Genomic DNA, 26982 nt, shown 5'->3' on the forward strand with positions numbered 1-26982 from the left:
CTTTAAGAGCCCTGCTTACTGAAAATAATATTTCAAGCTTGTATGTGGTTTCAAGAGGTTCTGCCTTTGCATGGCTTTTCTTTATTCTCATTCCCTTAAGCCATTTCAGTTTACTGTGAGTTTTCTTTTTTAGGACTTATTATTTTTGGAAAGCGTTCTGGAACATTTTGTGCATATGGTTCTCTGTAAATGTGCTGTTGTACTGATTAAAGCTGAAAGTATGAAACCTAGCCTTTCTGATGCAGTGTGGCAGGGGAAAAATGCCGAAACAATCATTTCCAAAGGGAATACTTTTCCAAATAAAGACATATTAAAAAAAAAAACCCCAAACAAAACAAACTGGAAAAGATTTCATGTGAGATGTATTCTCTACTGTCCCCCAGTCTCTACTTTCTCCCATAGGTTGCATAGATGCCAGCATGCTTGAAAAAAAAAAAAAAAAAATCCCTTAAAGCACATCCACCACTTCTTTTTTTGGTAACTGGTTTCTCTTCATTCGCTGGTTACGTGACCCCATTGCTATAAACATTTTTGTAATAGCACAGAAATGTCCTGTGCATTGGAGTTGCGTGCATTAACCTGTCTAACTCTCTACCCTGCCCCTCCGCGGCTCTGCTTTTCCTTTCTACTGGTGCTTGGAAGTTCACAGCCTGCCTGTAACTAGCTTCTCCTTCCTGATTTGGAAGGACAACTGGATTTTGATCTCTTACCTTCTTTTTCCCAAGAAAAAGTTTCCAGTGAAATTCTCTGACTTTCAAGGAGACTTCTTAAAATTTGGGGAGCCAATGATATCTAGGGCTTTCTCTCAGACTTACCAAGGCAAGGAAAATTGGATGGTGTGGGATTTGTTTGGGGGTTTTTTTGGTTTGTTTTTTTCGTTTGTTTGTTTGTTTTTTTCCCAGTCATAAAATTCAAATTTTCTGTGACTGTGTCAGACCTGGCATGACAACCACAGACTTGGAAATGGGGGACGATCCTCACAAGACTGAGACTGTTTCTAACAATTTGTCTCTGACTCTGTTTCTAAAAGTATGAGGGTGGTATTTGCAAGAATGAAACCCGGGTGCTAGAGCAAGCTGTGCTGTGCTGTCCTCTTTACTCTGACACAGGATGGGAAAGCAAGTCAGTTGAACAGAAAACATTTTATGGCTTAAAGGCTATGATGTGGAACAGTGTTACTACATGTTGGTGTATCAGAGCACCTTGCTCACAGTTTGTCCTCTGCAGTTGGGTGTCTGATGCTGTCGGTCCTGAAGTGAAGTACATTTTTTGGAGGCCTACTGCGATGTCTTCTTGGGAAGATGGAATTTACTGCTGCAGCGCACAGATTTATTTAGCAGACTGGTGTTTCTGGTTGGTTGGTTCTTAAGTCTTTAACATACCATGCAAAAGGATGGCAGTTTAGACTGTAGGAGATGTAAATCTATGAACTACGACTGACAGGGATGTAGCAGTGGACTTTTAAAGTGTGCAGTGAAAATATGCTTGATCTGGTTTTCCTTGAGGGATCCAGGAGCTCCTCATTTGGCTGACTTTGCAGGTCATAGGCCAAACCGTGTGGCACAGTTGGGGAATGAGGAAGGAAACCCAACAATTCAGGTCCCACTGCAGGCTGCAATCACGTTTTGGTTTGCAGGAGGATGTGCGCTGATTCCAGTGTCTGGAATAAGGAGCGCAGTCTACCCAGTGATTCCTCTCTGTAGCAGGGGATATCTGCAATTCAGCCCTCTGCTTTATGCTGTGCCTGTGCTATGCAGAAATCTGCCTTTTTATAATTCAAAGATGAAGGTGCAAAATGAAGCTACCAAATATACGTGTTCTAAATCATCTGGTTACTTTGGGGGGGGGGGGGGGAGAGTGTTAGATGGGTTGTTTGGTTTTTCTTATTTCTTCTCTTCATCTTCCACCTTTTCCAATTATCCTGGATAATTAAGAGTTGGCTGTGCTGAAAAGTCAGATGATTAAGATTTTTCTAAACTGCCTGCAGGTAATGTTGAATGCTTTAGTTTTTTCTTTGTGTCTAGTTTAACTGAAGAGTTTAATTGAACTGTGAAGTTATCCCAAAATGTTAAAAATACAATTCTGTTTCTAAAAGCTTTCAATTAAACTGATTTAGCTACAGAAAGTAAGTAGAATTAGAGATTTCTTTCCTCTGCTGGCACTTGGACTTGGTTTTTCTGTAATTTTCTTATTAAGCAGCCAAGAGGATGACTTTTTTTTTTTTGTTTTAAAGCTTTGACTGGTCATTGAAAGCAGACAAAATAAGGATACAACAAAACCAGCAACTATGAGTGAAGGTTAAATCCTCTGAACCACACCACTCACCTTAGGTTCTACCTACAGTGTGACCATGAGGCAAGAACAATCCTTGTCCTTAGCCTTTCAAAAGGTATGCTGTGTGCACCCATCACTCATCCCACTGCCAAGATCTTTGCTGTGTGCATTCAAGAGATAGCAAACAATTTCTGAGTATTATTCTGTGAGGAGGAAACTATGTGCATAAAATAGAGATTTCTGATGTGCATGAGGATAACTAATTTTCTTTTGGCAAGTTTCAAGTATGGTATTTAAAAGCAAGCCCGTAGCACTCCAAACATACTGAATGCTTCCCTAAAACTGTGAAGAATCCAGATTGAACACCTCTTTTCCAGCAACAGTGACACAGGTCATAGCTGTGCCAGGCATCTTAAGCAACTGGAGAGCCTCAGACTGTTGCATCTACCCCTCAACATCCCATGTCCTTAGTGCATCAGAACTACCTGAATCTGGCTGTCTTTCATGTCCTGAGCATATGACCTTCCAAAGAACACTTTCCCATGGGGACCTAGGAGTCCTGCTGTGATGAAATGGGGAAAAATCAGAAAATAGTCATAATCCTGGGAAAATGTATGCATGCTTATGAAGGGATCTTGGATCAAGGGATATGAGTTGGCAGCTTCTGAAGGTCTAGTAGATAAATGGCAGAGGTCCCCAAACAGCTTAGCTTAGAAAAAGCTCCTGCCATATGCGAGTGCGTCATCTTTGGAAACGGCCGATTGTGGTTTAAGAGTGAGCAGGAAGTCTGGCCTGCATGGTTCCAGTGGAAGCTGATGCCTGCTTCAGGGAGTTCATGTAGGAGTGGACTACTGCTCGTTGTGCGAGCAGGGCTGGCCATGCAGCGAGGGGGACTAATGCTGAAGCATCACTGGGAAGGCTGCTTGATGACAAGACTTCAAGAAAAGAAAGACCCAGGGATGGCTGTAACCCAGGAGCAATGAGTACTTTTTCTCTTGTTCATAGCATTCCCTGAGAGGGTGTGTGGCTATTGACTTTGTGGCCATGGAGGATGGTTTATTTTCTTGTCCATATTTAGTAGGTGTTTTTCAAAGTGCACATTAAAAAGAAAGGAAAAAAACAAACCCAAACCTCTGTTGACTGATGTAGTGTTAACAGAGAAGAATCTCCTCTCCTCTCCTTACTGTGTTTATGGGAACTGCTGGCTATACTAAATATTCTCTTTGAAAACATCTCTGTTTAAACTTAATCCTCCCATAATCCTTCAGCCTAGGGTGTGGCATGTGAAACGGGTCTGAAGTGTCCTTGCTCTGTATACTTGTGCTGCTGTTGGCTTCTGCCTCATTGTTTCTAGGATCCATTAAAGAAACCAACCCGTTCCTTAATGCTGTGTGTAAACAGGGAAAGGCTTTGATTCTCATGAACCTATGAATTGTTAAGCTATCTCCCTAAGAGTACGTCTCTGACAAATGTGTATGCTCTACAATGCACTCCAGTTAACTTCTGGAGGTGGAGGCCTGTAGAGTTGTTATGAAAGCTGCTTCCCTCTGACCTGTAGGTAATAAGGAGTGTGCTAAAACAACAGTCAACTTTCAGAGAATTGAACGTCTGTCTAAATAGTTTCCCAACCACCAGCTCCCCTCTGGGAAGAAAGGATACCTTCTTATCCAGCCAGAATCTCTTTCATCTTCTAATTTTGTCAAGGAAAAGTCAAGGCTGAGAACAAGTTTTGTAACTTGGCTGAAGCCCGAGGGAGGATCCTCACAGGCGGTACCTGTGCCCATTGTCTCCTAACAATTCTGAGGGGTTTGTTGATGCTATCTTCCACTAAATAGTTTTGCTGCCTTTGTGTCTCCTTCAATCCCACACTAAACTAAATCAGCTTAGTGGGATGTTACTGTAGGCATAGTAGCAGCAATTTACAGCATTCCTTGTGGGGCAGCCCCATGCCTCTGACAGAGAGGATCCCTGATAACCTGGGACTCAAGTGACTTGCTAGCTGCAAAGAGATAGGGAAACTGGGCCTGACTTCAGAAAAAAGGACAGAAACAGCGCTGTGCTTTGGAGCAATCTATTAGTGAATCGAGAATAAGCAATAATTGATTCTCCCAGAAGATATTCTTGTTTTAGGTATCTCTAACTTGGTTGTTGTTCAGAGACCAGCATTGGACTGCTGGCTTCCATGTGGAATCTTTGGGAGAGGAAAACATCTCTGGGGCAAGGTAGCACACCTCAGGCGGCTCAGCAAATTCTGTGATAATTGCATGCCCTCTTCCCTACTTCTTCTGGCTGCTGCTTTGTCACCTGGCAAGCACTGTTCCAAGAGCAGGAAAGGCCACCTTTAAAAGATACCTTGGCAAGACTTGCAGAGTTTGTTATACTAATGAGGCTTCATTAGATTGGAATGGGGAGGACAGACCTGTCTTGATTTAATCAGAAGGGCCATTTGCTGAAGATGGTGCATTGCTTTGTCAGAGCTGTAATTCAATGTAAAGCAGTCTTAGAAGAAAGCAGCCGGCTGTTGGCCTGGAGTATAGGCCAGGTGCTGGCCTCTTCCAACTGAATATGAACTTAAAATCCATGTGGGAGATCTGACTTGAGAGGAGGGGCAGATGTACAGACTAGCTGGCTTGGCTTTCTTCGCAGAGGAATATTTTTTCATTCCATGGTCTAATTGTTGCTGAAGGAATTCCAGCAGGTGAGTGGCACCATCCTTACTCCTTTCTGCATGGTAGGAGTTTGGTGGACAATGCATTGGCTCCTTGTCTGTGGAAGACATGAGAAATCTATAGGTTGTGCTACAGGCGTAGAGTGGGATAGCATCAATTCTCTCCCTCCCCCTCCAGATGAAGCAAGAAACAAAAGGGGCAGACACAGACTTTATTGTAGCATCAGCTCCAGACTTGCCACATGGCAGTTTAAATGTCATCTTGAAATGACATTTCAAGGCGGGGGTGTATGCAGACAAAGAATTCTTCTTTGGTAGAGACTAATTGACTTAAGATCCAAATTTTAAAGATGGCCCCTTTGCAAAGTAAATATGAGCAAAGTAGTGATGTGGAACTGAGGAAACCCTCTTCTCACTAGGATGACTTCCAGGTTTAATGACAAATCTACACCTTCCCTCCCATAATGCAGCTTCTTTTTTGCCTGAGTAATTGGAAACGTGAGTTGTGGCTGTTTGAGTTGTGTTTCTCTGGTCAGTGCTGGTGTGTTGACTTCATCTCAGAAGTACTTAAGGATCTGAAAGTCATACTGCCTTCCCTAGTAGTAGGAGTACTATTCCCAGGTCTCCCATCTGTTCTCACAGGGTATGAAAGAGTACGATAACTGCCTCTGCACCTCTCAAATTTGTTTGGAGTTATCCAGCAGTTCTGAATTTCTATGGGAAACTTGGCCAAAAAAAAAAAAAAAAAAACCCCTACAGTATGAATACCCATTTAACTGAAAAAGCTGTGGCTGAATGGGGTTTCCCTCAAAATTAGAAGTATTCCTGTGGTCAAGTGTAAAGAAATGTTAATTTCTGCACATCATCCACCCCCCACCCCCCAATAGCATGATAGAAGTATTGAGATGTGTCTCTGTGTGGGTTTTTTTGTTTGTTTTTTCACTACATCTCTCACCCAGTTGTCTTTTATCTCGGTTTTCTTCTTCCTCTTTTGTAAAACCAGTATGCACAGATTTTTTTTTTAGTCCCAGCTTTCTTTCATCAGTATTGGAGTTATGCATGACATTGTTATTCATCCAGGTCCAAAGTTACCATTGGAGGTCTTGTAGGCTAAAACCATCCTAGGTTGGTAGGACATGTATTCTGCTGGGTCTTTTTTCTTCATTAAAAATAGGGGTTCAACTTTGTGCTTTCTTGATTTCCCAACTGTGCTTTGTGTGTTTGTGTGCGAGTCTGTTTTTGCTGTGGCAGTGCCTGATAGGCTATGGCTGAATCCCTCAGTCCTCAGGTATGAGCAGTGTCACATCCTGCAATTTTAATTGCTATGCTCAGTACTGTCAGAACATTATACCTGAGGTTTGCAAGCTGTTTTACATTCCTCCTCATAAGCGTGTGTTTGCCTGCCTGCCGGCTGGCTGTCAGGTTTGCTGTGCCTCTCCAGGTGGCTGAAGAAGCATTTGATTTATTTATCCTAGCTGTCTAGTACTGTCTGCTGTGTTTTGGAGACCTTCTGAAAGGTGGTGGGGGTGTAGGAAGGCTGGCTCTCCTGAAGTTATTTTGGAACAGATTCTCCAGATGCTATATCCTCTGGGCTTGTCTTGAAAGGAAAACCTAAAATTAATTGTAAGCTAGGCAGTCTTCACACCTGAAATATTAGAGGGTGAGTGAACAGTTCTGGTCTCTCTATAATGCAGCTCCTTTTAGTATTTCCTATGCAGAAGATTGCCTTTTCTGCTGCTGTTGCCTTGTGAACTGTGAATACTTGGCAAGATCCCTAAATGCTAGAACATGCAAAAGGTTGCTCTTGTTTGTTTCTGAATTTCCCCTTTCTACCCCTCCCAAGCTGTTGTAGGTATTTGGCTCAACACTTACTGTTTTTTTCTTTGTCTTTGTTCTTGTAGATCGAGGTGCTCCTGATCAACCAGATCCTTCAGGAATTTTTTAAAAAGAAACTTTGGTGGGTAAAAGATGTGCCATGGAATGGTAGCACCAAAGAGCAACACAGGATCGTCTCTTGCCTTGACTAGCCATGGGTTATTTCTTCTGCTAGTTATCTTTGGTAGCTTTATCTTGGAAACACAGGCCACAGGTAAGTGAAACCTTTGCATATGCTGCAGGGAGGGGGAGATGTCTAAGTATGGAGGTGGCGTTATATTTTTATGGGGAAGGTGGTGATGGTTGATGCATTTGTACACATCTTTCAGTACTCAAAGGACAAATTCCATTGCTACTTGTAAAGCAGAGGGCAATGTCTGAACTGAACAAGTCTTATGCATTAGTAAATAAGTGCTTGTCCCTTACCCTGTCATTTTGATTCCCCCAGCCTTTTCCCCCCTCCATTCTCATGCCTTCACTGCAGCTGGGAGCACTTGGACCATCTCAAGAGTGTGGACCATGTTTTAGTTGAGGGAGATTCTCATGTAGACACTCTTACCTGTATGCCCTGTAGCAACTGCTCATGTGAAGTAGTTTTGGAAGCACAGACTGTCTTCAGCTCTTTGCACAGCTGATGAATCTGTTCAGTGTTTCCTTATGTGCTATCTTCTGACACCTCAGCACCCACTAACTGCACCCCTCTATTAGATCCTCTTTGCAGCTTGAGTTCTTCCATCTCCCCTTTCTGTCTTCTTGACATTTATCTGATGGACAAGTTTTGTGAATAACGTAAAGAGCAGTGTAATGGGATGATATGTAAAATGTCAGCACAGATGAGGGTATCTGCCTTTTAGAAATGAGTGGAAGAAGAAAATATACTGGATACTCACAAAGTAGTACATGATGTGAAGTATGTGCTTGTTTACCCAGTATACCCTGAAATATGTCTGTTCTCTTAGACTAGCCATGATGTAGTCTGTAGAGAGATGCCTGATCGTAAGTGGCATGGGATGGAAGCAATAACTTCGTGTGCTCTTGCATGGGACTTTGAAGGAAGTTAGTCCCAAAAAGGCATGTAGATTTGAATTCAGCAGCTGTTACAATGTACAACAGTAGCTTGCCTTTGAAAACAAAACCTCAGTTCTCGACATAACTCTAAAAAGTCCTATTTATTTGACATATCATGGCACCTGAAAATGTCCTGTGACCAACACTCCTCAGCATCAGCAAAGCTTGAATTGGCCTCTATGTGGTAGAGCAGAATAAATGTTAGTTGCCAGGTGCACTACAAGCCAAGGTGATCCTGTATGGAAAAGTCTGCTGGCACTGCAAACTTCTGGAGGAGGAGTTGATCTACTTTTAGTATTTCTGGCTCTTTGTTTGGAAGGGAGAGGCTGCTGAAATCAGATATTCCAGACTTGTAGGTCTTCCTGGCCTGATTTTGGCTTTGTAGGCAATGAGGGGTGGGGGCACACATGTGAGAGAGTGACAAATTTGCAAGAACAGATAGTAAGGGGGGAAGGGGACAAGGTCTTTGTGGATCTGGTCTATCCTTTTTTTTTTTTTTTTTTTTCCCAGTCTTGCTGTTATTGGTGATAATGTCACTGCCTCATTTCAGATGTAGACCTGTCAGATACGCCTCCCAGCCTGGGACTGGAGTGCAACATCCCCATCTGAAACTCCCATTACACACTACAGCGCCTTCAATTGAGTCTGTAGTCAGTATGCAAATGTCCTGTGCTGCACAGGGTTGCTGGGTGGGGAAAAGCAGCCACAATACTGGCAAGCCTTTTTAGTATAATTTTTGAGGCATCCAGTCACATTAACAAAAGCACTAGTTAAGCATGTTAGACCCGAGAGTGGTTCTGCATTGTTTCCCCTTCTGTGTTCCTTTTGCTTCAGGACCTGCAACCAGCTGTGGTAAACTGATCAAGGCAGATGATCAGCTAAATAGGATTATAGTGGCTAGGCATGAACCATTTCCTGCAGGGGAAGTGAGAAAGTGAGTGCATGCAGAGGGGAGCCCAAGAGCATAGCAGAAGGCAAGACGCGCAGGGCTAAAAATCCTGGGGGAGGGGAAGGGCTTGCTGAGGAGCGCTTCCATGTACAGGATTTCTGAGACCGGGAGGTAGCAACCCAACTGCCAATTGCTGGGAGGGATGGGGGTGCTCAGCAATGCGTCATGGGCCTGGAGAGCTGCACCTGCAGCAGCACGCCAGCCATGAGTAACGTTAATGAGCAAGTCAGGCGAGGCACGCGGAGCCAGATGGAGAAACAAAGAGTACTGGCGAGGCGCTTGGAAAATCATCTTTCCCTCATCTTTGTCCCCCAACCACCCCACCATCCTCACTTTACATAGCAAAATCATTCAGAGCAGGCAGAGCAAAGCGATGTTAACATGAAGCAAGAGATTGTATTAAATCTCTTGGTGGTAATGCTTATATTGAATGTGGGGCCAATGTGACATGCTCACAATTGCTACAAAAGCTGAAGAATGCTCTCATATAAAGACAGACAAGCATGGAGACAATGGCTGGCTCAGCTCTGAGTGAGAAAGCAGAGCTTGTGATTCATATGTTTAAAACCATATGATGTATATTGTATTGCAGTCATTTTGCTGTTTAGAAATTCTATTGCTTGAGTTCCAGGAGGCTTAGAGATATATTCATGTTCTGGGCAGGAATGTGTTCTCTTTGCCACGTGGTTAATGCAGAGGGCAGACTCATTTCCAGTCAGCAAGCATCTGGTCTGTCCTCTGGTAATAAATTGATTTTATTTATGCATGGATTTTTAAGAAAAATCTTCAGCACTTTGTCTCGAGCAATCTATCCAAATATCCTGGAGTGCCATGAGATGAGTATGTTAAGTTGCTTAGTCACTAAGCACACTGCAGAATTTGGGGAAACTGCTCCCTTTTCACAGGAAGGTATCCGTGAATATAAAAATAACCGCTGCACATACTTTGACACAAAACAAATGCAGCATTTGGTGATGGGCAAGCAATGAAGCTATGTCAGAAGATAAGGGTTTATGGAAACTTCAGTGCTGTTCAGAAATGTTTTTTGAGCTTTATCACTGCTGTGCCTTTTTTCCCCATCTGGAAAGTTCTCCAAGATTAGTTGGGGGAAATAATGAAGGAATGAGCAGGTGAGGAGACTTGGAAATCAAGGACTCAAAATGCTGTCTTAGTTCTCCGTCTGTTTCTTCTGTTTTCTTTGAGGGTTCATCTGGAATGTAGCTAAGAGCCAGGGTGCTTAGTAGATAGAGATAGGGAACTTTTTAAGTTTTGGAGAGGAGCAATAACAACCATTTTGTCTGCTTTTCTGCAGATAATGCTTCTCCATTCTTTCTTTGTTGCTGTTTTTTTTGTTGGGGTTTTTTGGTTGTTTTTTTGTTTGGTTGTTTTTTTCCCCTCCCTTCCATCTCTGGCCCTTAAGGTTATAACCGAGCTCTCAAAGGCCTTGTGTTTATATCTCATTCACAGTGCTCCTCCTGTGTGGCCAGGCTATTTTTGGAAGGATGACAGTGGATCAGAATAAGTTGTTCATTAAATTTTAACATGCAGTCACTAAAATACTCTGAAAGCTTCCTATCATTTGTGTTCCAAGTGGTGTAATCTCTCTTGGATTCATAACCAGCTCTGTTGGAAACCTATCAAAGCATAGGTTGGGCTTTTCATTATTCATAATAGCATCACCTGGTCCTGGTAAATGCAAGTAAACGTGTTGGTAAAAGTATTAAACATCCTGAATTAAGCAAATATCAATACCGATAAAGGAGAGAGTTTAAATATTAACCTTTAAAAATTAATAATAATGCAGGCTCTTTGAATCTAAGTCCATTAAGATTTAGACACAGCCTGATTTTTGTTGACTGATCACATGTGAAATACTATAAAACTAGCTCTTTAATTTTTAGGATTGCCATTAAAGTGATAAATTGAGCTTGAATAAACTGAAATGACTTCATTCCTCTGTGTTGTCTCTGACGCAAATGCAGCCAATCTGATGCTTGCTGTTCTAAGGTCTTTTCAGTGCCAAGGTTATTCTGCACAGAAGCTCTTGGATACTGCTGGTATTTGTTTGCATTGCATAGAACAGCTTGTTAGAGAGCACTCCAGTCATTGAGCAGATTCGGACTTGTTCCTATTCTTTGGGAATCTGTGCAAAGCAGAGGTTTCCTTTGTCTCTGGTTATGCAGCTGAAAGGAAGCCATTTATACAGCTAGGGATGAATTCAATGGTCATGAAAACAAGGACTCTATAACATTGGATGGCCAGACAGAAATGTGGGGAGGTGTTGTGCGTGAACAGAGGATCTTGATTCTAAACTGCATTCTTCATGTAAGTGTGGGTTTGGAGAAATTGCAGGGTCAGCCCAGAGAAGTGTGTAGTTCTCCATGGAGAGAAAGGGGAAGCAGTTTCTGGTGCAATTACTCTTTCCAGTCCCTTTGGAGAGCTTATAAGAGCAGAGTGGTACAGAAGAGCATGGTGAGGACCTGCAGAATAATGGCCAGGCCCCAGAGGTGGCTAGGAAGCAGACGCAGACGGGCCCAGAATTAGACTATTCAAATAATAATATTCATACTGCTACTACACTGATCCATGCAGTGCTATTTAAGCAACTGGCTTGAAGGGAGTAATAGGATTCTCAAGAAGCCACACAACTTGTTTTAATTTTAACCAGTTCTAATGGTTGAAGGATGAATTAAAGCAAGCATAATAGTAATCCTGAATTTTCCTTTTTTCTGTCCTAGGTTGGCTCAGCAAATCCAAAGGACCTGCATGTGAGTAGACTTGTATTCACTGCTGTACTGTGAGAAATGAGCGCGATGTTTTACTGGTTAATATAAGTGGCTATGAGCTAGGATTCCGATTATACTTCTGTTGTGTTGGATAGGCTGAGATCCATGTCTATGCCCCATTTCCATTTTTGTCCCTTGTATTTGGAAAAGATGACTGCCCTCGGTTTGAGAGAGGAAGATCAACTTCATGTGTTTCACTGTGCTTGAAGGGATTCCTGTACCTTCTATAGCATTTAACTTCAAATGACTCAAGAAAAAACAAATAGAATAAGTATTTCATTAAAACCCAGAGAGAGATGCTGCTTGTGAGAGTTTTGAGAGGCTGGGGAGGGCAAGCTGAGGCAAAACTCCCTTTGTTTCCTTTATTCAAGAAAGGTGAACATCTCATCACATAACATGTCTCTGGATATATTCCATTGGATACTCCTGCTTTTCATTTCCTGTGCTTGGAAAAAGTCTAAAATCTTTCCTGTGTGCATGTTATGGATGTACGTAACTTTGGGAGGAATTGGGAAGCATATTTGGCTTCTGAATCTGTTTTAAATGTATAAAATTTTGTGTAAATCTTTGTTGAACTCTGAAATTTGATCTGTTTAGTCTGAACTTTCCCCTCTCTTCCAAAAAAATAAAAAGGAATACAGAAACAGAGTCTGAGGGGAATGGATTTGTAATGAAGTATTTAAAGGTATGGGAGGGGAATTTTACCACCTACCAAATTTTGGTCTTCAGGGAGTGAGAGATGGGAGAAGACCTGATGGAATCATCTGAATCCTGGATTTTTATCCAATGCCTGAATTTTACTCCTGGCAAGACTGGTATCACATACACTTAGTATTGACGGGCTTTCAATTCTTGGCTGTGGTTGCTAGCAGGAAAATAAGCTGCTTTAGGAGATAACTCAAGAGTTGTCTGGTCTGACTCACCCTAGCTTCTTGGGCTAGAATGAGAAATATGGAAACTGGTAGGAGCTTCACTGTAGAGGGAAGCAGGAGGGGTGCTGAATGGCATGATTTGTTCTTCAAGAGAAAGTATTTGTGAACTTCAGTCCAGGTTCTGATTCATCACCATCCTGGTGTCCCTTGATGACTGCTGCCTGCTAGGTTAGAGACACAGGCTTGTCTGTCGTCTTATGCAGCTTCCTTCTATCACTGAGTCCTTCCTCTTTATCTACTTGAGCAATCACTTGGGAAGAATTTGTGTTTATTCCTAGTCTCATGGGGAAAGTCCTGACAGCGGAACAGAAGAAAGTTTCCTTCCTATCACTTTGTGCCATTTGACAATTCCTTTCCTGCTTCTGTCCCTTTTGAGTCCTAAACTGGTTACCATTGCAACTGAGGCTGTATGTTTTTAGGATACATTGAATGTTTTTCATCTGTGCAACCCATATCTGCCATTGCATCGCCAGTTCTTATGTTTAACTGTAGCAGCACAAGCAGTTACCACCTCCTGTTCATGCTGTCAGCTATTAATGACTCTGCACCAGGGATGGCAGAACAAGTAAATTTGGTCTGGAACTGTGGCAAACTTCAACCTGGGCTGTTAGTGCAAATACTGCTGGAATAGCTGGTGTGTGGTATGTAAAGCTGTGGAGTAGATGTGTCCTCCGCATGCTTGTGTGGGTGATAAGGGGGGAAACAAGCAGTAGGACAAGGTGGGTAGCTGTAGACTGTAGAGCCTTCAGCTTTTGTGCCTGAGTCTGTCAAGGCCCTGTGTTAAACCCAGCAATCTGTGTCTAGATGAGGATTGCTAAAACACTGCTGGTAACAAGCCACTGATAGTCGAGAGTGAAGGTAGGGCGCTGAAGACACTTGAACAGCAAGCTCAAAAATGCTGGTACCTTCATGAGAGTAATTGGAACCCAGTGACCGGATTACGGCATTGTCTCAAGAGGTTGTACCTGCTTATCTGTGTGTACTGATCTGCATCTAAAAAAATTTTCCTTTTAATGAACCTCTGGGGAGTGTTCATCTTTCTCTGCAAGCAGGAATTCCCCTGAGGCTCCACTTCTGCAAAGTGTTGTACTGGAGTTGGAGGACTGGCGAATTGCTTGCTTCCAGATGTTGAGGGGATTTGAAGTAATACTTTAGGTATGAGGCTGCTTAGATGAGTTACAGGATGGTGGATTGAGCTACCAGGGGGCTTGTTGCTAAACTGTTGAAGAATAGAATGAGCTTTTTGGACCAGCCTAGTGCAGTGATCCTTTTATTATGGAAGGGGGAGGGGAACTTTTGGAGTTCCTGTGCTGAGAAGACTGCCTAATCTCAAGAGGTTGTGGGGATGTTTCCTCTCTGCTTGTGTACCTTGGCCTGGCTGGTGCCGAATGGAGATGCGTCCTGCCTACCTTCTCTGTAGGGCCTATGCCGTGAATGCAAGGATAAGTGCATTTATCCACTTGGCGTGGTAAGAAGCATTTCAGGGGAAGCAGAAGCCAAAGAATTGAACAGTAGGGTAACAAAAGAGCATCTTTAAATCCTGCGGGCTCAGCATTTTAGGTCTAGCCCATCATCTTAATTCAATGGGGAAGATCTTTCTTGTTTGAGAGGAGAAAGAAACATTGCTGCTGCTTTTGAGATGTATCTTTTACTTTGTCAGTAAAGGGAGAAGCGTGTCTGATTTGAAGAATATTGCCTTGCTGTAGAGTGAGATAAGCACCTCTGGTGGATGGTTGTCTTGAGTTTTCAACCCACTCTCAGGGAAGAAACATGGTAGGCCTGACATGTGCAGAGTCATAACCAGAAAGCCTGAGGCTACTGCTGCTTTTCTGGCTTGAAGGAACATTTTCTATGTCCTGAGAAAAAACCAACATGGTGTATAACAAGTTTTGTGTCAGACATACCCTTAGGCACCCATAAAACTATCCATCAGAAAGAGAACAAAACTGTTTGTGATCTTACCAATGTTTTTGTTTAGGCGACTTTGCATTTTCTTCTGCTTCTTTTTCAGCAGAGATGTCAGCTGCTGAGACAACAGACAAAGTTTTTCTGGTTTAGGTAGAACTAGAATATTTTGAAGGAAATAGAGCTATATGGAGACTCTTCAGGCATAGAAAAGGACTAGAAGCAAATGGAGATTTGTAGGAAGGTGGTAGAGTAGATTGAAAGTGAATGAGGATCAGAGGAGAATAAGATTCTGTGAAGGAGAGGAGGGGGACAGAGGAGTGCAGCAAAACAGGAAGGTGAAGGTTTCCACAGGTGGAGTTTTGAAAAAGATCCTGGTGGTTTAAAAAGCCAATTAGTGGCTTGGTGGTTAAGTAGCATAAGTCCTGAGAGAAGGTAGTGTTTTAGTTATGCAAGCAGATTAGAATGGTTGAGAATAGTATGGCCTTGGGAGGAAGGACTCTAGCAGAAATATATGTGTGTTTATTTTTTTTAATGGTTAGGTAAGAATGTTTTAATGCAGGAGGATAAAGGATATGCCTTTACAACATCAGGCTTTTGAGGCTTTTCTATATGCAACAGGACTGACTAATGAGACACTGACAGAGAGTTTAAGAACTTGAGGGATACAGAGTGCGTGTGCCCTCCAGGGACTGAAGCTTCAAGGCGGGAATGTCCTCAAGGCAGGAGCAGAGCAGGGTGAAGATGCCAGTTACTGGAGTACTGGCTGTGTCTGCCTACAAGTGCTCTAACATCATGTCTGGGGAGCTGGCGGGGAGAGAAACTGCGAAGGACCATATAGCAACTGTGTGTGAAACAAGACATAGGGAGGAATTTCAAGTGGAAGTTTCTGCCATGTTCAGAGAATTATCCATGACTTTCTCAGAAAGTTCTGCTTTTCTTAGTTTCTGTTCAGTTTTATAGTTAAAAGCTGTTTTGCTCTTCTCCCCTACCCTGCATTTCTTTGGCTGCTACACCCACTCTAGAGGAACCCTTCCTGTAAACAAGATAAAGCTATTAAAGCTGCTGTATCCTGGATCCTTGTCAACACCAAGGTGTCACTCCCTGCTGATGGTGATGCTTTCCAGGTGGATGAAGTTATATTAGAGTGGGTTAGGGACTGCTGGTGCTACCTCTGTTCTGGACCACCAGTGTCCTGGAGATCTATCTCCAGGAGACTTACCTGATGCTGCAGAGACCTTTAGGAACATGCTTCTGGTGCGTCATACAAAACCCACAGCTGTTGATTTAATCCCTGGCTGGGAGGGGAGAAGTGTAGATTTCTAATGTGGCTTCCTCTGGCCCATTCCACTCCTGCCTTCAGAGCACCTGACTTTGAAACTCAGAGTCCTGGGGATGCGCCTGCTGTGTAACCTGTCTCCAGTAGTTCAAGTTCTAGGCCTGCTGACTTGCTTCTTGAAAAGGACCAGTACTGTCAGAGTTGTGCTGAGCTATGTGTTATGCTACAGCACATCTTTACTTCTCTTTAGCACAGGCAAATGGCCATAACTGTAATGTGCTTTATTATCCTAAAGCTCGTACTACTTCCATTCTGTCACTGGTTTTGCTTTCCCTAGCAAAAGTAACCTTTGAATGCTCCTGGAGAACAACCTTCAGGCTTCATTGTAAACACTTTCTTGGGTGTAATTGACTTAGGTTATAAGATACTAAGAAAAGATAAGGACTTTATCATTTGAGTGTTTAGGTTCAACTGCCACTTTTCTCTCAACTGAGGAAATTATTCATTTTTGATATGTAAGCTGAAAAATCGGAACATAGTCACAAGCAGCAATGAGTTTGTCTTTGAGTGCAAGTCTTAATGAAATCCATGAAGGTGGCAAGTTTGTTTTTCCAATTGTATTCCTGTAGTCCTCCACTTCTTTGTCTTTCCCAACAAGCTAGTCTTGTTGCAAATGTTATTGCCAGTAGCCCAAAGCAGAAATGAGTCTTGCTGTGATGTAGAAATGTGATGCCCTTGAGCTGGCATAATTTTAACCTTCGGGCCTTCCCGCTTTGAATCTGTTTGCATTTGCTTCTCAAATACTGAAATGTTATCTTTAAGTTGGCAATTTGTGCTTTGATGGTGGCTGTTTCCTCCGTGGCTTTTAGTAAGCTAGACTCCACTTTTGGAATAGCTGGAGGAGATATACAGTGCTGGCAGAGCTGAGCTCTCTGTTGGCAGAGGATCCTTGTTCAATTTTGTGTCACTGAAGTGGTAGTGAAGCAAGTTGGCAAGTTTGGTCTGAGGCAGATCACAAGACTGGCAGTGCACTTCTGCTGTGTGGGAGGGGAGGTGCATGCAGTGGTGGCCAGATAACTCTCCGCCTGGCCTAAGGCGATACCTCTGGTGGGCAAACACCTGACCTGCAGCACGGGTGCTGTGCTGGAAGAGTTTAGCCCCTATGAGAAGTTCTGCCTCCTCTTAGCACCCTGGAGGACTGACTGCCACTTGGCACATGCCTCTAGCTGTGGCTGGAGACTCCTCAGGGCTGGAGCACCTTTTGAGAGCACTGGTGGTTTTTGTTTTTTTTTTTTTTTCCCCTTTATTTTTCCTGTCAGTGTTGCCTTGGTCATGTTTGGTCCTGCTTTAACCAGCTCTTTCCAGTCATGAGCTGATCCCATGTAAGAGTTGAGTCCTTGGGTGGGCAGTGGTATGACTGCATGGAGGAAAGGGGAGGTTGTAGCCTGTCATCCAGCACACAGGTAGGGCTGCTTTTAGCATCCTTGATTCTTGCTGTCAGTAAAACCAAAAGAGACTGGTGGAAGCTGCTAATTAGGGGTGTTATGAGGAGATCCATTCTCTGACTACAGTCAGGGTGAGCAAAGAATTAACTGTTTGTTATGGTTTAACCCCAGCCAGCAACTAAGCACCCTGCAGCCACTCACTCACTTCACCCCCATGCAGTGGGAGGGGGGAGAGAATAGGAAAAGTAAAACTCATGGGTTGAGATAAGAACAGTTTAATAGAACAGAAAGGAAGAAACTTATAATGATAATAACAATAATAAAATGACAATAATAATACTAATAAAAGGACTGGAATATACAAAACAAGTGTTGCACAATGCAATTGCTCACCACTTGCTGACCGACGCCCAGTTAGTTCCCGAGCAGTGATCCACACCCCTGAGGCCAACTTGCCCCAGTTTATATACTGGGCATGATGTCACATGGCACGGAATACCCCTTTGGCCAGTTTGGGTCAGCTGCCCTGGCTGTGTCCCCTCCCAACTTCTTGTGCCCCTCCAGCCTTCTTGCTGGCTGGGCATGAGAAGCTGAAAAATCCTTGACTTAGTATAAACACTACTTGGCAACAGCTGAAAACATCAGTGTGTTATCAACATTCTTCTCATACTAAATCCAAAACATAGCACTATACTGGCTACTAGAAAGAAAGTTAACTCTATCCCAGCCAAAACCAGGATGCTCTTTTACCATGTACCTCTGCCACATACCACCTGCCACTTGTCTGAGGCAGGTCAGGAGTCAGGTGCTGTGGAGAGATTTGAGAGGATGATAATGAATGTCTGTTCTGCATCCTCTGACAGCAGGGAAGCATCTATCACTAAGTCTGTTTCCACCTGCTGAACTCTTAACTTAATTAGTTGCTGTTGTGGTTTAACCCCAGCCAACAACTAAGCACCACACAGCTGCTTGCTCACTCCCCCCACCCAGTGGGATGGGGGAGAGAATCAAAAAAAAAAGTAAAACTCACGGGTTGAGGTAAAGACAGTTTAATAGGACAGAAAGGAATAAAATAATGATAATGATAATAATAAAATGACAATAATAATAAAAGAATTGGAATATACAAAACAAGTGATGCACAGTACAATTGCTCACCATTCGCTGACTGATGCCCAGTTAGTTCCAAAGCAGCAATTTCACACCCCCTTCCCTGCCCCAGCCAACTCCCCCCAGTTTACATACAGGGCATGACATCACATGGTATGGAATACCCCTTTGGCCAGTTTGGGTCAGCTGCCCTGGCTGTGTCCCCTCCCAACCTCTTGTGCCCCTCCAGCCTTCTTGCTGGCTGGCCATGAGAAGCTGAAAAATCCTTGACGTAATATAAACACTACTTAGCAACAACTGAAAACATCAGTGTGTTATCAGTGTTATTCTCATACTAAATCCGAAATGTAACACTATACCAGCTACTCAAAAGAAAATTAACTCTATCCCAGCTGAAACCATGACAGTTGCTTTAAATGGAAGAAATTTTTCTCCTGACATTGGTTAGTTAGTAGCACCAAGGGAGGGTGCCTGCAGAACTGAAGCTTTTGTGTTTTTCATTTAAAAAATTTTTGGATTTGGTGGCAGCATTTCAAAGCTGTTTGCCAGTGTGCACCCTGCACAAATGAAACCAAACACATCTCCCTTTCCAGAGTGGTCTGTCACTTTCTTTTTTCTGTGGCAGTAGAGGCTGGCATACTCATTAAATGCAGATACTTCTCTATAGGTAGGATAGAACACCTAAGCATCAGTGGGATGACTGAACTTTCAAGGTGAAATAGTTCCTGTTTCTTTTCCAGGGGAGGGATTTGGGACTCTTATGTGTTATTTCTGTGGTGTTAAGAGTACCTTCACCCAATCTCATAGTGAAGTGGGAATTGCTGTAATCACAGCAGTGTTTGTGAAAGGCAAATGTTGTTTCAGTCTGTAGCTTGCTTTTCCAGTTGACCTGTGTTTCACTTGGTGTAAAACTTGGTTTACTTCTCAGCCATTGTGGTTCATGGTCTCCCTTTTCTCCTGTAGTGGGAGGCTTTCTGGGAGGTGGTAGGAAATGGTAAGTTGTAGGAAACACGTTTGCAGCAAATCCTGTAGTATTTAAAACAGAATCATTACTTGAAGTCGCTTTTCCCTGGTGATGCCCTGGCTGGTATCGGAGGTAATGAAAACTGAACACTAAATTGAAAACAGAACTAGAAAGCCTTCTGGTAACCATTTGTCTGTTGTTATATATATCGCATGGTGGCAGGATGAAACTTGTGGTGCCCGGTCTGGTCTCTGATCTCCCCACAGCAGCTAGTTCCAGTTGCTTTTGCAGGGAAGTTGAGTGCTCTCCATCCCTTTGGAGTAGCTTTCTCCGTGGGATGGATTCCTCCCTGAGGCTGAGCTTGTTCCTGAGGTTATGAGGATAGATGTATTTATGTTGATGAATTTCTTTGAGCCACACTTTCCTATACCAATACCTGTTGTGCCCAGTTTAATGACCAGCTGTAACGATTTTTACTGTCGTGCAATTGTTCAGCAGTAGCCAGAGAGCAGTTGGAGACCTTTTGCTTTGCCTTTTTTCAAGTCTTCCTTAAGCCCATCTTTGTCCTTGCGTGCGTGTTTGGAGAACACAAAGCCATGGTGTACGTCTGCTGTGCTCCGGGCCCCAGCCCCGCACACATGAATTCATCAGCTTGATCTTTCCACCCCTGCTCCTCGGGAGGGTCGGATGGCAGCTGCAGCTCCTGTCAAGCATGATGCCGGGCAGGGAGCTTTGGGGAGGAGAGTTACAAAAGGCCCAGCTTAAATCATCTGTGTAAGGGCACAGCGGAGGCTCTGTTACCCAAGCCCTGCCGCTTGTCTTCTGGTGCTATGGTTGTAATGACATTAGCATTTCAAAAAGGGGATTACCATGGCCCCCAGGTTCTGAGGGAAGGATATTTTGAAAAGCTGTTTTCTGGCTATCTCTGCTTTCCCCCCGCCCCCCCACCCCGTGTGTGGATCCTGAAGGGTTGGTGAAGGTGGCCACACCATGTTAAAAGTGGGTTGTTGCTGTTTGGAGGAAGCTGGTTGTTTATTAGCCTAAATGTGGGCTGGTAGGTGTGAAGTTGTTACTGATAACATTCCTTCTTGCTGATTTGGGATGACTGTCTGATAATTTCCTAATGGAAGACTTAAATTAAAGGGTCTGTGTTGGGATCACAACTGTATGCTAGAGAAGTATCCTGAAGTCATCCTTACAGGAAGAAGTTAAGGTAATTACACTAGTTTGTCTTGTGTATTTCAACCAAAGGAAATGGGCAGCTCGTGCATCCTGTTCATTGTCTGCTTTCCACACCTCTTGTGGTACCGAAAAACACTTTCTGTGCCCAGGCGCAGGATTTCAGGGTGGTTCCTTGGGAAAATGATTGTATTTTTATACGGTTTTGTTTAAAAACAAAAATTCCTCTAGTGAAACTTAACTCCTGACTCTTGCAACTCTGTTGCATTACCCTTACCTCAGATCAGTATTGAGTTGATTTTTGTTTTTCACTAAGTTCACTTTCCCTTTCTCATGTTGCTTCTGCTGGAAACTTGCGTTAAGGCCCTACATACGCTGGGCTCTAGTGGAAAACCCCCATGGTTGCTATCTTCCCTCCAGTTCCATTAGCTGTAGAAGTCACGGGTCAGGCCAGGTTGGTTGTCTGGTCCCTGGGGCAAGAGAACAAAAGGAATTGTCTTGTTTGCCTACCAGAGACAGGCAAGAGTACTTTGTGCAACCTCTTCAACCATGTGCGGGCCCTAAGATTAGTAGCTGACCCACAGCATCCAAAATAGGAGCCCCTTGGCTTGACTGTGAGAGCACGGTTGGAAGACACATAGCAGAAAATGCTGGTGGTTGCGTAAAGCCTGGTCCTGAGCAGTGTTGCTAGTGCTGTTTGTATTGAACTGTTGAATAAGAAGGGAAAGATGTGTTTTGAAGAGATGTTATTGTACGTGTAGGTTGAAGTGTTCACAGGCCTTAATCTTTGCGTGTGCCCGTAAGGACTTCTCTTGCGTGTTCGCATAGGGCATAGTTCACCGAGTGTTTTTGCAAAGCAGTGCTGGCTTGAGTCATGGCTGTCCCTTGCTCTGGGCGCTGCTGGGAGCAGCCGCAAGCCCGGGTCTCCTGCAGTGAGTCACAGCTCCTGCGCAGGGACAAACAGCCGGAGACCGGCTGGAAGAACTGCGCAGCGCTTCCTGAGAGAGATGGCAAGCCTGGGCCATAGATAAGCTGTCCCTCAGGGCATCAGGGAGGAGCAGAAGTACAGTTTCCTCTGTAAACATGGTGCAGGGTACTTGGTGTGCTGAGGAAGGGAGACATTTAACTTCTCTGTGTGAAAACAGGAACTGTGGAAGGCCTTCCAGGAGTGTGGTGGCTGCTGACAAGGTGTCTGTGCTTATTCAGTGTATTTTTAACTCTACCAGTCTCCACACCTGTTCTAATCTGCTTATTTCTGTAGGGCACACATCTGTCTCTAAACTTCAACAAGGATGGAGAGCCTTAAACATTAGATACTCAGTTGAACCTGCACTGAGTGAAGGTGGAGCTTTTGGGTGCCCTGTGCCTCAGGTGAGCTGGACAGAAAGCACAGGGTGGCAGAGCCGCAAGTCACTATGGTCACTCTGTCTTCTTCTCTCCTTTTTTCTGTTTCTGCAAATGTGCCAGCAGACACAGCTATGCAAATCTGCCAGCTGTCTCCTTGGGAAGTTAGTCACTGAGTCGCTGTGCAACCAGCTCTAGTTGCACGGGCTTTTGAATTTGCAGTTAAACTTAGCTACTGTGCATCTTTGTGTGGCTGGTTTGGGGATGTGTGAGTTTCTGCATCCTCTTTTTGAAACACCTTTTCTGGTAGTGATGACAGAAATGAAATATTCAGTATTATGGTAGAAGCGGGCTGGAGAAAAAGTAAAACTGTAAATCTGAATGCTGTGAACTAAAAACTTAGGAACTAAAGAATGCAGAAAACAACAAACAGCCTGGTTTCTGAGGGTCTGATCAAATTTTAGATTTACTTGGGGGGGGAACCCTCTGTCATTCTTTCCAATTTCAAGGCAGTTACTGTTTTAAGGCTTGCAAGAGAAAGATAAGGGCAGCAAAAAATGCAATGAATAAGTGCTGGTCATAATATTTAGTGGGATAAGAGCATTTATAATTATTACAGAGTAAGAGGAAGGGAAAAAAGCATGAAGGAGAAAGTAGTTTTATTTCCCTTGCTCCCTGTTTGGATTAATGAATTTAATTACTTGGAAATAGCTAGCAGCAAACTTGTGGGTTTTTTCAAATGCACTTTTAACAAGACTGCAAATTTTAAAAGAAGAAGAGGCAATTCACTAAAAATAATTGAAGACGTGAGTAAGAGCTTAACTGCTATATCCCCCGTTGTAAGTGCTTTGTGTCTGTAGATGTTAAGAGAACTGAATTAATATGCCTCTGATGTACTGGGAGGGGAGAAACCAGGGCAAGAAGATGCAATTCTAAATGCGGGGAAGCAAGTGAGATACTGACTTTCAAATAGATCCTTATAATAAAGTTGTTCTTTCTTTTGTTCCTGTCAGCATAAAATAGAGACAAATATGGAAAGGAAATGGTTGAACAGAGTAATGGGATTCTGTGTAACAAGCAGCAAGAGTGCATGAGGTGGGAGAAAGAAGATGGGGCAGAATGCCAGAAAAGGATCTTTGTATAATAAAGCTTGTGTCAGAAATTCCTCCCTTCTTGATGGTATAATTTAGTTTCCACTAAATTGCTTGCTCTTTTGTCAGCTTAAACTGGTCTTTGTGAAGTGATATGGCAGCTAAGCAAGTAAATAGCAAAGAAAAATAGCATTGCATCTTCTTTAAATTAGGGAAAATATCTGGTGGGATGGCTCTGATGTCAAGATACATTTACCATGAAATGAAATTTTCCAAAGTACTTGTGTCCCACTAGTAATCAGTTGGGAGAGGATGTCTCAAGTCATGCGAGCATGGCTGAAAATCCTGCTCAGTGTGTTTAACAATCTGAAAGAGGGATTTAGTATCTTGCTGCTTAAATTTGGAGGCAGTACGGTACTGAAGGAGAGCTGCAAAATTCCCATGACGACTAACATGAGATTGCTCTGAGTAACAGAGCAACTGAGTAACATCTGGAAATCCATGAAGAGACACCGAAGGTATCTTTCTCCAAAGGTTACTTGACTAGTAAGCAGATTGAGGCAGCATTTGGAAGAAGGCACAAATCCATTCCCTTAAACAATTTGCAGTGGTGGCAGCCCATTCTGAGTTTTTTCAGGAAGGCAGGGTAGAGCCATATGCCTTTTCATTTCCTCTTGGTGGGTATGTACCCCCAGACAATACTAGTTACCTGTACTAAAAGTCTACCAGCAGTGCAATAGAGCTTCATATTTCCAGCTTGTCCAGTTCTGTGATAACAGACAAGTTGCCAGAGCTGGCTGGGCCCTGAATACTGATGGAGGAAAGCTTAATTCTCTAGCTGCAGTTCTACCTGGAAAGATGCTTCTGTGTTCCCAGTTTGCCCAGTAGCAACAGGCCCTTCTATTATCTTCAGCATTAGCACGAGCCCCAGTGTGAGGGCTCCCTGGAGCATGATTCATTAGAAAATAGTATGCTGAATAAAGCAGTTTTATGCAGCAATGGTGAGGCAGTTTCTTGTTTTCTTAGTGACCCTTTTTGTCAAGTCATTAAGAGGAGTGTTTGAAAGCAACATGCCGTGTTTTGGTCAGTCTCTTGAGGTGCTCAGCCATGCAACAAGCATGTCCCCTGACTGGAGCCAATACAGATGCTGTAAGACAGGTAGCTGTTCATTCTTGTCCTAAGAGCACCTCTTGCAAAAACATCCTTCCTGTTCCTGTGGGCTACTGCAGCCCCAGAGATCCCTTTGACTACAACATAATTCTGTCTGTGCAGGTATTTTACACTTCTAGACAGGAACTCACTTCAGTCTGGTAGCCTGTGATTGCTCAAGAGGATTTCCACGTTATGTTCCCATTGCTGTGAACCTTGGTTTTTTTGAATGTTTTTAACCATTTTTACTGAGGACTGCCAGGTCCCTTAATATGTCCTAATTTTGTACCCGCAGTCACATGACCACCTCTCAGAATGGAGCATTATGGAAAAACTACTTTTCTAGGAGCTTTTTGCAGTCTAGACTGGAAATCTGTTGCCAGTAAATGTGCTAGACTGGGATTAGAAGTTTCCAAACAGTGGTCTTCAGAACGCATAATAATAGTCCATGTAACTTTGCCTGCCACATGATGACAGCTGCTTACTTTCAAACTGCTTTAATTGTGTTAAAATGGAGCTTTAAATGTGTTTTTGCTTTCCAGTGCAAGCAGTTTCTGTAATTGGCAGAGGTATGTGCCCCTAAATAATGAGGTACATGATTACAAACCTCCTCTGTTATGGAAGAATGCTCTTGTTGGAGTGTGTTCTACACACAGGCGTGACTTTCATTGCTGATGAGGAGTTTAAGAGGAGCAGGAAGGGATAACTTCAAAAAGCACAGCTATATAAAAGGAAAACACAGGTGCAGTTGGGTAGCTCGCTCTTCGCTGTAGAGTTACTGCAGGAGGGATGCTAGGCCTGGCAGTGTGGTTGTTACAGGGTAGTGTGGGATCAGTGTCCTTCTGGAGCAGTGGAAGAGATGTTGTGACTTGGTTTCTGTTTACCCTGTGAGCTAAAAAGTAAATGTCAACTGTCTAATTGTCTCTTCCACCCTGAGAATAAGAGTGACAGTGACAGCTTTGATGTGCGGTAACTAGGTTGCTGTGATTTGTGTTCATGGCTTTAAGTTCTGATGCTTGTGGGGGCAGGGCTATGAAGGTAGATCATGGCATTTAATATGACAGATACCTCCACCTACCTTATTAATGAAGCCATACCAACTGGGAAGAAAAATGGGGAGAAAAAAGCCCAGTGTCATAAGGTGACTTTTCCCAGTGCTTGGGAGGCCTTTGCCTTCTTTGTCCTCAGGCAGGATACCAAGAAAAAGAGAATGGAGAAGAGCAGTGGCTCTGTTTTTTGAGGAACACTCTAGTTTTACATACATTAAATTCTGTTTCTACTTCTAGGGAAGTCACCTTTACTTCTGGTGGGAGTTGACACAGTATAATGGCGTTTAGCCACAAAATGGCCTCTTGCACAATGGTAGCATCAGTTTAAGAACTGAGAACCTATTTTAAGGTTTGTTGCTGGGTAGGCCTTTGGGAGAATGAAAATCTTTTCTTGGCAGTGCTAAGTCTTGAACATGTATTTTAGAAACAGTAACTTTGAAATCCCTGGGTACTTGGTGAAAAGATCTAGTCCAGAGGTTTTGGAAAAGGGCTTTTTGTACTTTGATCCTAACATAAGATCCTCTTGTGAGGTTTTAGGAGGCTCTTGTGTGCATGCATAGAGGGATTGTGGTGTTAGCTGGAGGATGTGTGGTCAAACTCCAGTTGCGTGCTCTGGCCAGTGAGCAGTGATGCGGGAGGAGGGTTCACAAAGGAACTCTCAGTTTAGATTGGGCTGTTCAGCATTTCATTAATACCCTGATGAAAGGTACAAATTGTCATGAAGAAGTCCAGTTGGGAAGTAGATACTTTTAACGCTTCTCCCTTCTTTCCCAAACTTGAGCTACTTTCCACTGAGGCTAAGCTGTCTCTTAGGAGTATTGTCCTCTGCTTTCCATGTCAACTGCCAGAATATAGCTGTTCTTATGAGTAGCATCCGAGATCCTAAGTGTGGCTAAAGTAGCCTTTTCTAAAAAGTGAATAGAAAAGGCAGGGGTGGACAAGGGGCAGAATAAAGGATGGCGCTGCAGGCTGTCTAACATGATCAGCACTGTGAAATTGAATGCAACAGTCTTTGACTATAATTGTGTTGGCAACGGGAAGAAAGTTCTGACAGTGTCTGTGCTTGATGGTATGTATCTGGTGAGAGGGAGTAACTCCCATGTGCTGAGCAAATTGCATGGGGGTGGAGGAGATTAGAAGAAAGGAAAATTACCACAAGTTTGAAAAAAGGGGCTGTGGAATCATTATACTGCCTCTTGTCCTGGTAGCTCCCTGCTGCAAGCTAAACATGGCTCTGCGGTGCCTGTTGCCTTACTACTAAGTGGGTTTTCTGTTATTTCCTTCCCCTAAAAGACTTCAAATCCCATTTTCCCCAGTCAGATGGAGGAGATGGGGAAACAAACAAAACCAGGAAAGCTCTGGGTAAAGGAGATACTGTTTCTGTGTTTAGTATCAGAATGGCTTTCTAATACCTTCTGTTGATCCATAGGCTTCTTAGATGGTTTATGTTCAAGACACCATGTATTCCTAGCAAACTTGACCCAAGTGATCAAGTTTGAATTTGGAGCTCTCCAATTTCTGTTGACATTGTTACCCCTGTAATGCTCATTCTTCCTGATTAAATGCGTGTGCTGTTCTCTGAAATTCTCTGTATTGGTGTAAAAGATCAGTTACAGAATAGTAACTGATAGGTTTAGTAAGTGGACTCCTGGTTTTTCTCTGGAACTCTGTTTTAAGGTCTGGATGCTAATTTATCAGCATCAAAATAACCACCCTCACTGCTGGATTTTCCCACTAGTTCTCAGGCATGAGGCATCCGTATTTGTTATTTAAGTGTTCTCAAGGATTCTGCATACAGAGTTGGGAGAGTTCCCACGTGTGGCTCTCTGGGGGGCTGTATTTCTGCTATTTTTAGCATGATTTCTTTGGGTCTTCCATTTCCTTTGTGTGAGAAACTTTACTAACTGGCAAGAGG

General features: G+C 43.3%; 1 protein-coding gene across 4 annotated transcripts in view; it reads left to right on the forward strand.

The window, feature by feature from the left end:
- SUSD6 (sushi domain containing 6) overlaps nt 1-26982 on the forward strand; it is an 88649-nt gene that overhangs the window by 30365 nt on the left and 31302 nt on the right. For 2 of the 4 annotated variants that reach the window (XM_030034437.2, XM_030034447.2), the window contains exons 3-4: nt 6844-7031; nt 11573-11602. In XM_030034437.2, the coding sequence (XP_029890297.1) occupies nt 6911-7031; nt 11573-11602 (151 nt within the window). In that variant the 5' untranslated portion in view covers nt 6844-6910. Of the gene's footprint in view, nt 1-2370; nt 2390-6843; nt 7032-11572; nt 11603-26982 lie in introns of those variants that run through there. The other 2 variants (XM_030034452.2, XM_041127435.1) reach the window with 2 other exon arrangements.

Source organism: Aquila chrysaetos, chromosome 2, assembly GCF_900496995.4.
Source record: "Aquila chrysaetos chrysaetos chromosome 2, bAquChr1.4, whole genome shotgun sequence".
Classification (NCBI taxonomy): Eukaryota; Metazoa; Chordata; class Aves; order Accipitriformes; family Accipitridae; genus Aquila; species Aquila chrysaetos.